General features: G+C 54.2%; 5 protein-coding genes across 5 annotated transcripts; 2 read left to right on the top strand and 3 right to left on the bottom strand.

The window, feature by feature from the left end:
• Nucleotides 1-92: 92 nt before the first annotated feature.
• Nucleotides 93-1187, top strand: NCS54_01039800 (G-patch-2 domain-containing protein; the record flags this gene model as incomplete). The annotated part of the gene is made up of 1 exon (XM_053155706.1): nt 93-1187. The coding sequence occupies one exon, from the start codon at nt 93-95 to the stop codon at nt 1185-1187; it is 1095 nt and encodes a 364-aa protein (XP_053011681.1).
• A 285-nt stretch (nt 1188-1472) lies between these two features.
• On the bottom strand, nt 1473-4892 carry NCS54_01039700 (Glyco-transf-28 domain-containing protein; the record flags this gene model as incomplete). The annotated part of the gene is made up of 1 exon (XM_053155705.1): nt 1473-4892. The coding sequence occupies one exon, from the start codon at nt 4890-4892 to the stop codon at nt 1473-1475; it is 3420 nt and encodes a 1139-aa protein (XP_053011680.1).
• Nucleotides 4893-6093: 1201 nt separating this feature from the next.
• NCS54_01039600 (Hypothetical protein) lies at nt 6094-7939 on the bottom strand (the record flags this gene model as incomplete). Its single annotated transcript, XM_053155704.1, has 2 exons — nt 6094-7068; nt 7124-7939. The coding sequence occupies 2 exons, from the start codon at nt 7937-7939 to the stop codon at nt 6094-6096; spliced, it is 1791 nt and encodes a 596-aa protein (XP_053011679.1).
• Nucleotides 7940-8958: 1019 nt separating this feature from the next.
• Nucleotides 8959-12442, bottom strand: NCS54_01039500 (DNA-directed DNA polymerase; the record flags this gene model as incomplete). The annotated part of the gene is made up of 2 exons (XM_053155703.1): nt 8959-12233; nt 12286-12442. The coding sequence occupies 2 exons, from the start codon at nt 12440-12442 to the stop codon at nt 8959-8961; spliced, it is 3432 nt and encodes a 1143-aa protein (XP_053011678.1).
• A 1405-nt stretch (nt 12443-13847) lies between these two features.
• Nucleotides 13848-15473, top strand: NCS54_01039400 (RING-type domain-containing protein; the record flags this gene model as incomplete). Its single annotated transcript, XM_053155702.1, has 3 exons — nt 13848-13899; nt 14020-15195; nt 15274-15473. The coding sequence occupies 3 exons, from the start codon at nt 13848-13850 to the stop codon at nt 15471-15473; spliced, it is 1428 nt and encodes a 475-aa protein (XP_053011677.1).
• Nucleotides 15474-15718: the final 245 nt, after the last annotated feature.

The raw sequence follows: 15718 nt of genomic DNA, 5'->3' as shown, positions 1-15718 counted from the left end.
CCTGACGTACTTCCAAAAATACATCCTCACGCCGTCCTCACCCTTCCTACAAACACAAAAATATCTGCACCCATTCAACACAGCTACGCACAATGTCGGAAGGGAACAAGGCTTCCGCGCCGCGGATAGCCATTAAGTTTGGAGCCCCATCGAACAATAATTCAAAGAAGCTCTCGAGACCGAATCCGCCCTCTGCCCTTGGCAAGAGACCTCGGTCACACGCCTTGGGAGGCGCCTCCGATTCCGAATCCGACGACGATCAACACCGAGGACGACATGAGAAGATTACGGGGTTCGGCGCGGATGGCGCAGAGACGGAGCGCAAGGCCAAGGACGCAAGAACAGAAAAGAAGGAATATGTCATCGCCAGGCAACCGAACCGCGACTGGAGGTCAGAGGTGAAGGCGCAAAAGAAGGGAAAGAATTTGCTCCCAGAAGAGGCGAGGGCGCAGCAGGCCGACGTGTCTGTAGAGACAGAACCAGCGGATCAGGATAAGGGACTCAAATGGGGTCTTACGATTAAGGAGAAGGCTGTCGAGGATGCGCAAGGAGACACTGAACCCGAAGCCACCGAGGATGCGGCCCCCAAGGATGACGCGAGCAAGGAACCACCACCTAAACGGACGGCAGATGACGAGGCCATGGACGCGCTATTAGGCAACAAGGTCGAGGACGAAAAGGTCATTCATCCAAGCGAGGAGGATGCTTACCTCCGCGACATCAAGGAAACAGGAGAGGCATCTACACTCGACGACTATGAAGCCATGCCTGTGGAGGAGTTTGGTGCAGCCCTCCTCCGCGGTATGGGCTGGGATGGCAAACCACGCGGCGCAGTGAAGGAAGTCAAGCGACGCCCGAACCGACTTGGCCTTGGAGCAAAGGAGCTCAAGGAGGCTGAAGACCTGGGTGGGTGGAATCAGGGCGGCAAGAAGAACCGCCGGCCACGTTTGGACGAGTACCGCCGAGAAGAGAATAAGCGCAAGGACAGCCGACGTCACGAGGATAGCTACAAGCGCGAGCGCGAGAGGGAGAGGGAGCGAGACAGGCACGGCCACCGCGATCGTGACCGTGACCGTGACCGTGACCGTGACCGTGACCGTGACCGTGACCGTGACAGGGCCAGGGACTACGACCGACATCGAGATCGAGATCGTCACCGAGACTATGATCGGGACCGGCGGCGATAAGCACTCGAGGCTATTCTCTGACAGAGCCCCCCTTTCCCCAACTCAATTCTACCAGGCGTCAACATATTTATAGCACCATGGCATTTTACATAGACCGGCCATACTCTCTACGAACCAACTATTGGGTTTTACGAACCACCAGCACGTAAGAATGGCTCTTCTACACGGTGCATGAAACTTGTGAACTCACATTACTCATTCTAGTTGATACTGAGCTACCTGGGTATAAATGTATCTCATCCAGAGAATTCCAACGCCTCGCTGTTACTGACAAAGAGCCGCATCCTAACAACTTCCCGGAACAAGCAGCCTATCTCCCTGCGCAGACTCCTGTTGACTTTGGCCGGTCTCCTGTTTCTCTGGCGAGAATGCCCGCTTCCGGTCTTCACCCCTCTTGGCCAAATTAAGCGATCTTCGAATAGAGACGCTGCGTTTCTCGCCGCTCTTCTCTCCGTCACGACCCCTTCCTCGCTCCGGGCTCAGGACATCCTCCAAGGTTTCGCCCTTCTTCAACGCCTCCAGGGATTTCTTTGCGGTATCGACGTCTTCGAAGAGGGCACCTGTGTCGAGGAGTACTCTGTCTATATGCCCAGCAAGGCCGCGTTGCCGCTCTACACTCTTGACCGTCTCGCAGAGGTCCTTCATGATGTGCCATCCCTCAACAACCTCCTTTGCGAGGTCCTTCCGCCGGTCGCCCGGGAGAATCTTGGCCTCCCTCTGTCCTTGGACGATGCGAGCACGACGAATAAACTTTTGCGGCGTCTTGGATCGTTCAGCTTGCTTGACCACACCTTTGAGTGTGTATCCGACGGGCCCCACGATGGCAGCAAGATTCTTGAGGACCAGTCCCGTCAGGCCCATGCCTGTTCCTTTGACAAACCCGATCGCGCCATTTTGCTTCGCACCTCGGATCGGAAGGCGAACCACACCAGTGAAGCCATCGTAGACACCGTAAACAAGCTCGAAGCGCGCCGCCCGAAGGCCAGAGCGGAAGCCCGTAACTCGAGGTGGCCGTCGGACAGTGTCATCTCCGTACAAACGAGGAGCGTTGTGAAACCCCTGAGCCAGGGCCATTGAAAGATCTACCGGTGCCTTTGCAATGGCAGTCGCTGTCCTTTCAACGCCGCTTGCCACGTCGCCAACATACTGGCCTCTGGTTTCGCCGATTGTCGTCTCAGTGTGAAGGGATGCAGCGTCCATGGGGTCATCCGAGTCAGCTGCGTCGTTTTCTGCCCCATTACCGTTCATCTTTGCCTGCTCCTTGGAGCTAGACTTGGATCCTTTCTTACCCTTCTTCTTTCTCCGGGATCTCGTCCTCTTGGCCCAGCGATACGGAACACTGACGATACCGGTAAACGCCTCGCCAACTGTGCCGGCGATCGATCCTGCAACTCCTGTAACCGGCTCACCGGGGCCCTCGAAATCATTCCACTCGACATGCCTGATCAACCGAAGCCGTTTCCAACTGAGGAGGCCGTTATCCACCAGGATATCTGCCGCCAAAGGACTGAGTCTGACGTGAGTGCCCTTCAACTCCCAGACGGCAGTTTGGTCCTTGAGAATAGAGCATCGCAAGATACTTGGGTCCTTGAGGTTCAATTGTCTGTGGAACTCCTTGACGGCATTCGTCGCGCCATCACCCTCTTCCGCAATGCGCTTGGCAATTTCCCCTGCGGCGTCCCTGGCCTTGTCGGTAAGGCAGAACTTGATGCCCTCGGCCAGCTTCTCAGGACTCAAATGCTTGTAGGGGACTGGCTCAGGGCCAACGTCTGCGCTGCTTACCATCTTGCCCCAGAAGTGCTGGTCACCAAAGAAGGGGACGATCATAGTTGGCTTTCCGCATTTGAGGGCTATGGCCGTTGTCCCTGCGCCTCCATGGATGACACATGCCTTGACTCTCGGGAAGAGCCAGTCATGAGGCGTGTTGTCGAGCATGAAGATGTTGTCTGGGACATCATCGCCGCCAAGTCCGCCCCAGCCTTTGGAGACCAAGGCACGAACACCCGCCATCTCAACGGCCTTGAAAATCATTTGGGTGAATTTATCAGGATCGTCCACAACGATTGAGCCAAAGCCAATGTAGATCGGAGCTTCGCCAGCCTCCAGAAAGTCTTCGAGTTCTTTGGGAGGTTTAAAAGTTGAGGCCAGGTCGAGAAAGACGAAGCCGGACACGTCGATTTCACTTCCCCAGTCTTCCGGCTTCGGTACCAAACCTGGTGACCACAGGTATGTAAACGGAACATGGAGTCGATATGTGGCACCAGGAGCCCAAAGGGTTGAGACGGGATCTAAGGCCAGCGTCTTGACACGAAATTCGTTGACCAGATCGCCAAGGCCTTGCCAAACCATCATCTCAACCAAAGGATATGAGATGAAGTTGGTATAGCCAGCATCAACATTGGAGTTCTTAATGCTCGCCAGAGGATGAGGGAAGGCTTGCGTTGGAGTGTAAGGGAAGGTAAACATTAGGTGTACGGGTATGCCCAGAGCCTCAGCGCAGTGAATGTGTGCAAAGCTAGGGGGGTTGGCGATGATGGCGTCGGCCACAAAAGGATCCTTCTCACCCATCATCTTGAGATTCTGGCGATCCGACTCGTCATCTGTCGCATTGATGCAAGCGCGCCAGAAACCATCAAACATCTCAGCCATGGCAGCACGGCGTCTCCCAATATCACCGGCCTTGACCGTCTCCAATGTCGGAATCAAGCCAGGGTTCTTGACCATGAAGGCCATCAACTCGGATGGATCACCGCCAACGGAGAAGAACTCGAGGCCCGAGTCCTTTTCGACAAAGTCGCGGAAGGCAGGGTGCGTGGCGATGCGCACGCGGTGCCCGTAGTCCTCCTTGAGAACTTTGCCGATCTTGAGGAATGGCTGGGCATCTCCTCGCGAGCCAATGACCATGATGACGATGTTCAGTCGTGAGCGAGGCTTTGTGTCCGCGATCGAAGCAGAAGACGAGCGTAATCCGTCAGGCAATCTGATCTCTGGCACTTGATGCCCTTGTTTGTCTCTCGTGGATGAAGCCTTGTTCATGGCGGCCCCCAGAGCCTTGGCCAGATATCCGGTGCCCGCCGTCTCATTAACTGTGATGCGCAGACGGCCATCCTTCTTCACCTTTCCGGTCGTGCGATAGTTCTGGTTGCCAACGTTGAACCGACGATATCTATCCTCGTCTTCGTTCGCAGCTGCCATCTTCTCGTGGGCCTTCCGCCTCTGTTCCTGGTCGGATACTTCCTGACCGTCATCCTCGTTCAGGGAACTGGAGCTGGAGCTGGAGTCCGACCGTGTACCTTCCCAGATGGCCTTGTTAAGGTATGACGTGCCGGCCCTGGCGGGACCTGGTCGAAAGAAAGAGTGTTGTCGGTGGTTGCGCCGTAGCTGCTCCGTCTGCCACGTCTTGGTGGGCTTTGGTCGGGTCTGGGATTGGGATGTTGCAAGTCGAGTCGAAGCGTTCGATACAAGCCCGGGCTCTGACCTTACGCGCGGTCTTCCGTCATCCGCACTCGCATTCTTGCCCACGTGTTTGGGGGACTGTGGGCTTTCGGGGGAGTCGACTGCGGGAGGTATGTGGCCAGGAAAGGCGACATGGCCCTCTGGATGTGTTACCAAGGTCGTTGGTCGTTGGTCGCCGTCGTGTTGCTCAGTCGTCTCAAGCTTGACATGAGCATCGTCGTCGCTCAGATCGTGCCGTTGCTGATCCATGTTGTAAAGTGTTGATGCGTCTCGCGCAAACTTCTCGGGAGCTCGTCGCGGTTTCCAGCTCTAGGTAGGTGAGGAACGTGTCGTAGTCGCCGTGTCAGTGTCAACAGTCTAGCAGCTGTTCATGACAAGTAAAAGCAAAAGCCGTGAACGGTCATGGTTCGTGTCGCATCTCTAAGCTGTAACTCACATTCACCAGGGAAAACATTGAAAAGAAAACAAGGTCCTCCCCCTTCTTTATGAACTATGAATTACTAGCCCTTCGGCCCAGGGGCAAGCTCGCTCCCGTTCCTCCCTCCTTCCTGTCGACGGGTTTCTGGTTTCCTCGCATGGACGGTGACGTCACGTTCCGTCGCATGTGGCTTGGTGCTCTGCCTCTTGTTTGGTTTGGTGGCCCGCGAGCTTAAAATTGGGCGGCGGCAAGGAACAGGCCGAGGAGCCGAGCAAATCGTCGATGATGAACCGCTAATTTACAAGATGATGCATCTTTATTTGCTGCTATAGAACATCTCGTGATGCCTTTCTTAATTGAGCCTCTTGAAAGAGGCGGTCCTCAAGCCATTGCTCTCACTACATGGCTCTCATGACTGACTGACACGTCCATCATGACGTACCTCTTTCAAAGTCCAGCCAGCAAATCATCCGTTACATATTCACCAGCCACCAACGCGGCAGCCAGCTTGGCATCGGCTCACAGGAGCCGGTCAATTGGTCATTGTCTCAGTTGATTCGTTGATTCGAGCTCTTGACGAGGTCTGACCTTGGCAGCGGCCGCGGAGGAAAAGCTCCGGTATGTATGCCTGTTGATGACCTACCCTATACTCACATGAAATGCTACCCATTTTCACGAACCCGCATAAATAGACTGTCATTTCTTGGCTCAGGGGATTTATAGATCTATTTACTTCTTATAGGATAAGTAATATGTAGTGGGTTGTATGTTGGAAACGCCGACTCTAGCAAAATCCCATTCTTTGAGTTCCATGACACTACAACATGACACTAATGTTCATATACACATCACCAAAACACCCCTCATGAGACCATCTCGGAAACAACGGTGCCTGCCCTTGATTCAAGTCTGACAACTTCTCTAATACACTCATCGATACAGTCATCAGTCATGGTTCCCAGTTCGCCATGTGCCACGCCATAATACAGTTCCCACACGCCGCCAAGCCAAATATTCATCTTTTGCAATGTTCTACTGCAAAGGAACCCGTTCCAATGTGTCCGTCAAGATGCCCAGTTGCATCAACACCTCGCGCTCTACCTCTTGCCCGTCAAGCTCCTTCTTCTCTACTGCTTCCCTGAGCTTCTTGGCTGCGGATAACAAGGGGTTGACGTATCGATGCTCTATCGCCGCTGCCATTCCTGCTGGAGCGAGGTCCTTGTAGTCCTGTCCACCAAAGAGGAAGAGGGCAAAGTTGGCCACCTGAAGGTGGAATGGGGCATTTTGTACCCAGTACTCCCATAGTTCCACTGAATCCGTATCGTTCAGGTACACAAGATCCTGAAAGAGTGTGTACTGGAGTCCGTCAAGGCACTCTGGAGTGGCAAATCGACCCTTGGAACCAGCCTTTCGGGCCGCAATCATCTCTTCCCGTAGCCATGTCACGGCACATGCTTGCAGAGATGAAAACATGCAATTCTCCAGCAAGTCTTCCAGGATGCTCAGTCTGTCCTCTTCGTCGGGATCCGAGTGAAGTATTAGCCCTGCCATCACGGTGGCTGCATTTCGAACCCGCAATGAGGGATGGAAGACAGAGACGAGCGTTAGAAGGTGGTGGTATGACATGAAGTTAACACCCTTCTCAGCACTGGGCCCAACCAAGCGCTTCTGGTCATTGAGCCAGAGCGCAATAACAATCAACGCCTCGACGGTACCAGGATTGCCCACGATCTGCGCCTGAGGTTCGTCTCCAAGGAAGCGCTTCAACAACGTATGATGCTCAGGGAAGATGTTGACGTCGGGCTGATCGTAATCGGCATCGAAAATATCGGATGCAAACATGCGGTAGGCTGTCAGACAGAGGAAGCCACCTGTCGACAACTTGATGGCATCGGGGTTCTTGGGATCAGGCTCAACCGACAGGGGATTCTTGGAGATTGGAGCCTCCAAAGCCTTCTTAACCTCTGCTGAGGGCATCTTCGAAAGACCCAAGTCACGGGCAACAGCCTGGGGCGAGCGTGTTAGCGACAGACGAACCAATACCATGAAAAAGCCAACTTACCACCAACTGCCCGACCAAGGCGTCCCTAGCCTGAAGCTCTTCCACCTGCTTGAATGCTTGCAGCATAGTCGGTCGTCCAGGCACGATCTTCTCTGGGGTGCAGTATTCCAACAGTCTCGACGCCCATTCCATGCTGTTCGAGTTGACATACGCTTCAAGGATACTGGTAATGAACGACTGGAGAAGTCTGGCGACGAGTTCAGGCTCGCCTGGGCTCTGGCCCGCATCCGCCTCGGGATCGGGTGCGCTCTTGGAAAGGTCGGTCTCTTGGAAAGGCGTCTCTAGCTTGGTGCTGGATTGCCGTGTGGGCAGTGGCGGGCGCTTTCTCCCAGAGAGGGACCGCACAAGGTCAATAACCGCGGCTGTGGTCTCGGCACCCCGAGGGTTGTAGGCTCGGTAGACTGTCTGTAGTGTGGAGTGGAGGAATCGCGAGGGCGCCTTGACCTGAAGTCTTCTGTGTAGGATGCTCAACATGCCGACAAGAGTGATGAACTTGGCGCTCGCTGAAGCATCTCCGGCCTCTGCGGATTCTGAGTTGGAGTCGAGGACCTCGAGGACCTTGATGATGACCTCGCGCGGGTTCCCAAGGCGGGCGATGGTCTCGAGACAGGTCTCGCTGCCGGGAACGGAGATGAGCATTTCTACAAGGTCCCAGCCAATGTCATTTGTGAGCTCAGAATCTTCGAGGATATCGTGGAGTGTTGGGAGGACTTCGGGGGATAGGTGCGTCTCGACGATGGTGAGGTATGTGAAGGCGTCGGTGGCGGGAGGGCGGGACTCCTGGAGCCGCTTGATGGCTTCCTCGACGGACACCATGATAAATTCTCGTCGTCGCACTCTATTAAATGATAATTCTTGTGTATAGAGTCTTTATTTTCCGTCTCACGTGGTGCTTAGGCTGTAAGTTGTTCACAGTCGAGCTGACCCAAGAGCTCTACCGCCAGCTTGGAGGGGTCGGGTCGCTGACGACGCAAAGGCGGTTAGAACGAGGGACGAAAGTTGCTGGCAGAGGGAAAGAAGAAGGAAGAAAACGACACAGGAAAAATAAAGGATGACAATCCCCTGATGGGCCGTTTTTTGTGGTCTGTTGACTGTATGTATGTATGTGTTGGAGGAGGAGGAAACGAAACATGCGAGGAGGGATGACGAGGGCCTGCCCGATGGTGGTGGTGGTGGTGGTGGTGGGGTGCCCTTGCCGCTACGCGCGGGCCTGTTTCGTCATCACGCTTGTGGCCATGAGCTTGTTTCCACTCAAGCTTAAAATGCCAGATCACCGCTACCGCCACTACACAGACGGAAGTATACCTTTTTGCTGTGTACCTATGAATCTATGGTGCTACGGTGGATGCCAAACACTTGCTGGGTAAACAATCAGGGTGCCCAGTGTAAACAGCTGTACACTGCATCTGCAATCAAGCCGCTGATCTACAGGGATTGAGCTCTGATCCAGAGCCAAGCCTTGAGGCTACGCATTGGTTCCCGCTCACCTTATCGACATAGTGCTTGGCATTGGGTATCAACTCTAGGACAGCTCCAACACGCCAACAACAACAATTCCAAGGCTCATTAACTGGATACATTACGATAAGTAGGTAGCCAACATACATATAGTACAGCCATACACAGCATAGGCATCATCCATCCATGACCGTTTCTGTCCCTATCGTCATAAGAACCACCCAACCACCAACACCTAACCCAGATGCAATCATACACTGTCGTACAACACAACCCCTAAAACCGTATAATACATCGCTCGAGAGACGACACAAAAGAAATTGTACAGGTTGACGAGTCAAGTCTCGAAAAAGAGACACTCTGTAAGCCCAGTCTTCTCATAGCCCCCAGTTTGTTCTTGCGCCTTTGTTCGAGTTTGGGTGCAGCCACCCCTTTTTCTCGCTCTGATAACCGTTTTGGTGCCTCGTACCCATGGCCTCCGATACCGACATGGGCTCTTTCATAGGAACGAGCTTAGGATAGGCGCGGTACGGCAAGACGTTCTTGAGTTGCCTTTTGGTCATGGGTTTGTCTTTCTTGGCCGCTGCCAGCTCGACTGCGCGGACCTCCTTGACCACGTCTCGCAGCTCCTCATCAGTTTCAACGATTTGGGCCTTGAGGAAAGGCAGACTTCCCTCCGTTGCTTCCTGGATGGCCTGCATCACAGGTACGCGGGGAGTGTACTCGATGTCATCCAGCTTGGGCGCGTACCTCGCATCAGGCACTACGGCAGGGTCCAGCCTGGCTGTCTCACCCTTCTCGAGTAGAGTTGTGATGTCGATACTCTCTCCGGGCGGAATTGGGGTTTGATGACTTGGCGTGATGCACTCCATATCCACCTCTTTTCGCAGAACATGGTCAATATCTACTGCTGAGAAATAAGCACACGACTGCGGAAGGTCTTCAATGCCAACCTGTTGAGCAAACATGGCTCGCGTCCAGACGTTGGCAACCTGCAGGGCAAGGGCCGTGCGATACTTGTCCTCCTCCTTGACCAGGTAGCGGATTTCATCGTGCACTGTGATGGCGACACGAGCGTCGATGTTGAACCGCCTGATGAGATAATCCATGCCGACAACCAGCAGGTGCAAATAGTCGACTCCCGATGACTGGATGGCCCAGTTGATGCGAGATGTCAGATAACCGCCCTTGTTCACGTACCGGCTCATGAGTGCCTCGGTGATTCCAGCACCCAATACCGGTGTTCTTGGTCTCTCTTGCTCAGCAAACTCCTCCAGCTTGTTGAACACAAACGACTCGGTGCCTCCGCGCCAGAATGGGCGCTTGTAGAGAATTTTGCGGTTGGTCTTGGTGCCCTTGGTGTTGGTATATAGCTTCGAGGCCGTCTCCGTTGTCTGCCTCTCTGAGAGGCTAGGATTGAACTGGCGAAGCAAGGTCGCCGCAAACTTGAGGCCAGCACCGTAAATACGCCCATAGTTGAACACCTTGGCATTGTTTCTCGTAATGCCTAGGATGGATGCTGTCCGCGAATGGAGATCAGTCCCCTGAGACTTTGTGCCTTCCAACGTCATGAACCCGACAGCGTTACCACCATGGAGCTTGAATGTCGCGTCGCCCACCAGGCTGGCAATCCAGAGCTCTTCCGAATCGACATCAGCTCCGACGAAACAGTAGCCCTTGGGAGCCTTGACCATTGCCTTGAGTTCAGATCCCACACGGTTCTTCTTGGCGTTGCTAGCTGTCAACCAGGTATTCTCGACTGCTCGTCGAGTAATGGTGCCCATGGGGATGATCTGTGGCAATATGAACCCGTCAGTGTTGGCGACACTTGTCTCGCTTGCGCTGTTTGACTCATTCTCAAGAGAGGGTTGGCCATTTGTGAGGTCTTCTTGGTAGACAACCATCTGCGACCTGATTCGGTCTCGCGCGCTGATCCAGTACGAGCATGATGCATTCATCTCCAGCGCTTCCTTGGCATATGAATATTCCGACGACAAGGTACCATTCTCGAAATAGGCTAGATAGCCCTTCGCCATCGGGTTTGTACAGCGCGCGTTTGGGCCGTCCTTATGCGGAAGTTTGAAATAGGCGTGGGCGTGGTCATCGCGCAGAACGGCCTCTGTTTCATCAAATATGCATTTGACCATTGACTTGGCCGTATATTTCGCCGTCTCCTGTCGCGGCACTCGGAATGTCCAGCCATATTTGTCGGACCAGAATAAAGGGTGACCTTCCCAAGCAAGCTTAAGAAGTAGGGGCGCAATGCGGGTTCGGACGGTAATGTTGATCGGCGCATCGTTCTTCTGGAATAGGTCTTTGTACCACTTGGGCATCCCCGGCTTCTTCTGCCTGGCTGCAGGTCTTGGTGGATCATTCTTCCGCTTTCCCTTGACCATCTTGATTTCCTGGCCTGACCAGTCGAGTTGCTGCATCCAGGGGTCATTTTGCCACTTGCCAGCGTCATCCTTGATCTCAAGGGCCCTTTCGGTGAGCCCAACGAGGCGTTCTTGAACTGCATCCGAGAGCTTCTGGTATGTCGCCTCTGCATTGGCAATGTAGGCATCCCAGGACTTGTTGACTGGCAGAATGACAGAGGAGAGATGCCGAAGGGCGGCGAAGCTGACGGGATGCGGGCAAACTCGGAGAAAGTTGGGAAAGACAATCGAATAGACTCGATGGGTGATTGACACGTCGGCAGCGCAGTAGTCCATGAGCTCATCCAGCTTCTCCAGGATACCTTCACGATCCAGTTCCCCAAAATCATCACGGACGGCCTTGTCGATTGAGATGTTGAGGTGAAACTTGGCGACGTCCCGTAAAGAATTGATCGAACTCCGTTCTACCCACAGTTCTTCCTCGTCGTGCATGCCCTGGTTGCTCAAAAGCTCGGCTAATTCATGATCAGGAGTTTGGCTAGCAGCCCTTTCCCTCAGTTCACGGTTCTTCTTGTGCTTCATCCAGGTCGGCCTCTGCTGAGAGCACATGCCGTTAACAGCCACGTGTAATGACATGGTATCCAAAAAGGCGTTTCGTGTCTGCTTGATATTGTATTCCTCCAAGATTCTTGCCCGGTCGTAACCTATGTTGTGTCCAACAATAACCCGGTCCTTGGTAGGTTCACCCAAAGGAATTAGTTGCCGGTCGTTTTCCGTCTCCCCCAAGAGCCATGGGGAGAGCCAGGCATACCAAGCGGTTGGGCTCGAGGCGCACGCCATAACTGCGAATGGACTTTCCTTCCACATGACTTCGGTATCGAAGCAAAGCATGGTTTCATCAGGCGCATCAACTTTTTCGGTCCGTCCATCGGGATAGTATTTGGTCCAACCACTTTCGCGAACCCATTGCCTCGGTTTTGGAGGGGGGTTGGCGCGTGCAAACTGCTTCGCGTTGGATAGAAATGGCTCGGCGCAATCGAGACCGAGCTTGTAAAAGTGATGATCAAGGTTATCGCCCTGTAGCGGTGGGAGGTCGAACGCTATGGGATCAGATTTGTCCGTGTTCTTTCCGAGCAAGTCATGGCGGCGCAAATGATCCTTGGATAACTCGACCAGTTCCGGCGGGGGAGGTTTGGTGCCGTTAGGAAATATTTGATTGAATACGTGAGAGCTGAGTTGCTGCACGCCTATCTCGTTGTATCGCGCTTCGGATGGGACTGAGGTCGCGCTTAGTAACTATTTCTATCAAAGTAGAGTGCTGAAGCTCACGAGCAAGCGTCGTCTGTTTCTTTTGCTCTGCGACGGCGGCCAGCCATCGAACATGGGCCCTCCAGGCATGGCGACGAAAGGCCTGGTGGCGGGCGATTCGGATGAAGCTGGCTGTCGAACCGTGCAAAGGACGACCAGCGGCGGTCGTGAACATCATTCAGATGATGCGCGATGGCATCACGGCGATGATGGGATCGTTTATGCGCCCGCGATGCTGGGTGCACCCGTTTGCTGTGTATCTCTTGGGAGGGTTGAAGCAAGATAGAAGGTGATGAATTTGGCATTGCCATCAAATTATTATTAGCGGGCCCTTGCAAGCAGATGACGGCGTGCATCTTGGTGGGGCCTTCCGTGGGCATGGGTAAGAGAGTGGGGACAAGAGGGCGGGGGCTTCCATGCTTCGGGCGGCCAGATCTGAGGCCTCGAATAGCATCACAAATTTGATGAAACAGGAAACAGGGTATTATACGTCTTGTTTATCTAAATGCCGAGGAACTTCTCAAGCTTTTTCAGGTCAGCTGGGGCCATTTCATGGTACTGCTTTCGCCTCATCCCGAAAGTGTGTACTACCCCATGTGCGCCTTTGAATTATGCAATGAGGCTGGAGTTTGGGAAGGGTAAATTGCTGAGGTACTGTCGTCGTACAACGGCCCCGTAACGAACAACACCCATGCCGGACGACTTGGCCGAGACAATAATGATCTTGTTACTGGAAGGGAGTTCGCCTTCCGGAGTGTGATCCGTAATCAGGCTGGAAGGCCGAGTGTAGATGTCCGAGACCGAAACTCAAAAGGTTTGTCGGGATCGGAAGTAGGAGACTACAGCGAGTGAGGCTGTTGTAAGACATTGGATGGAAGTAATGCGTGATGAGATGAATATATGAACATTGGATGTATTGATCCACGCCCGGCTGCCTATGTAGCTCGGCGTGCCTGCCTCCATTCCTACCTACCTAGCTCTCTTGCCTGATTCCATCCACTACCATCGACTTGTGGGAATTAGTTACTCTGAGGGAAGACATGGAATGGTGACGATGACGATGACGATGCAGGGGCCGATACCATATTGACACCTGGAGCCTGGTGTTCAAGTGCAATTCTCGCACGAGAAACACCAGGAACATTACTCGTAAAGTCTACGATGGGCGCTTAAACTCTGCAAAGCATCGCCGTGAGATCACGTTGCAGTGTCGAGTCGGGATGTAATTGGCGAAAAGAGGCTGTTTTATGGTTGCTCCAGCCGAGAGCCCCGTCCGGAGGTTCCATCCATCAACACCTTTTTCAAGTCAAGCAACAAAGACTGCGTGCATTCGCCCTCGTGCTTATACATGTGCCTGCTCGCCCGTCCTCCGGCTTCAACATACCTAGGCGCTTTGCTTCGCTTTGTCGTTATTTTATCCGTGTCTTTGTTCACAGTGCCTCTGTTCCTTCGTTCCGCCTGATCCACTCGGAGCACGTCCGTAGCGTCCTCGGGCCAGTCCCTTCTCGTCGGCCACTCAAACAGCACAGACGGTAGAAATACTCCACGGATTGCACCAGAAACACCCACTCTGGCGGCCAACAATGGACCCCGGATTCTTCTGGATGGACTCGTTTGTCGCCCGACTGTTGCAAGGTTAGAAAATCTCTCTCTCTCACTCCTCCTCCGTCGTCTGTGGCCGTCCCGAAGCCTTCCTCCCTCTCTTCTGCTGCTGCTGCTGCGGCTTCTGACGCTCGCTTGCCGCCGACCCTACAGACAACGCAGCCCTGTTTTGGAACACGACAAACAGCCCTCCGTTCGCAATCTCCATGTCAAGAGTCGTTTCGTCCCCCGACCGAGCTGCCGGGCATTCACCCAGGCCAATCCAGACATCCCAGATTGATGGTGGTCTTGCCGGCCAGCGCATTCGCCCGACCACGTTGCTCTCTTCGCCACCCTCGCACTCCAATTCAAATCGCCGTCCCTCTCCGACCGCAACCTCCACCACCCAACATCATCACCACCACCACGACCACCACCTCGCCTCACCCCCAAGACGAGCCGCCGCCGCCTCTACAGCCCCTACGCAAAACATCTCAACACCGCCTCCAAGGCTACCGGGCTTGTCGTCGGCGCCCGTGGGGTTATGGCAGGGACAGCACTTTGAGCTGTGGTCAGACGCAGACCAACTGATTGATTTAGAGGACCCATTCTCCCCCTCGCACGTCGACGTCGACGACCCTTACCTTGCTGCAATAATCAACACCGAATTTTCGTCTCCTTCAACATACCCTCCATTCACAGATTCAAATACGCGAAATAGCCAAAGCCAAGGCCAGAGCCAGGGCCAGGGCGTGAATCAACCTCCAACGTTACAGGCATCCGCGCTGCCTCAGCCGCTCACCTACACTGACACTGCTGCCGCCCCACGCGACCCCTCTACCACCTGTATCTCAGGCCCCGAGCGTTCCACAACACAACTCTCCTTCTCCTCAACCAACGCCGCCGCGGAATCTCAATCCACGCTGCGCACCCTCGATTCTTTCGACGAACACGACTTCTTTGACAGCCCAGCGAGCTCCTTCTCCGACACCATGCCCCCAGCCCTCCGAAGGACGACAACGGCTGCCGCCGGTCGTGTTGCACCAGCTCACGCCAACAAGCGCCGGCGAACTTCCACAAACACCGCGCCGGCGAATCCAACGAGGACTACGCCGAGGCGGAAATCAAACGCCATGCCCAAAGACGTTGAGGAAGTCCTGGGACCGAAGCCTCCCCGGTCGCCCATCGATGTCGAGCCGATATCAGACCTTACGACGATCGACCTCACCGAGACTAACGATGTGCCTGAGGATCTCAAGAAGCCTGAGAAAGATGACCGCGTCAAGATTGCTGCCTTCCAGTGCGTCATCTGTATGGATGATGCTGCCAACTTGACGGTTACCCATTGCGGTATGTGAATTTCCGGCGTCCTCGAGTTGCCACCCCTCAAACCTCCAATAACATTTACTAACGCTGTCCGTTATCTAGGCCATCTCTACTGCGCTTCGTGTCTGCATCAGTCTCTCCACGTCGATGCTACCAGAGGAAAATGCCCCATGTGTCGCCAAAAGATCGACATGAAGTCCCGTGACGCTTACAACAGCAAGACCAAGGGATTTTGGCCCCTGGAGCTGAAGCTGATGACGGCCACACGAAAGGGCAAACGCAAGGCCAACACACTGTCCTGATCTCCACAACATTACGGACACGCAGACGCACATCGGATCGCAATGCTGCTCCATCTGGCTAATCGGGACTCTTTTATACCGACATTGGATGCAACCAACTCGCACTTGGCTCACCATCTCACTGGCACTCTCGGCATCCCTTCCCTGGGCGCCGGGCGGCCTTTTACCGCAACACCCATCTGGCTGAGCATCACCTTTCTTGCTATGGAGCATGGGTTCACTTCGGGGCGTCATATTCAGATACC

Source organism: Fusarium falciforme, chromosome 8, assembly GCF_026873545.1.
Source record: "Fusarium falciforme chromosome 8, complete sequence".
Lineage (NCBI taxonomy): Eukaryota > Fungi > Ascomycota > Sordariomycetes > Hypocreales > Nectriaceae > Fusarium > Fusarium falciforme.
Note: the sequence above shows the minus strand (reverse complement) of the source record. Positions and strands in the feature narration are given on the sequence as shown.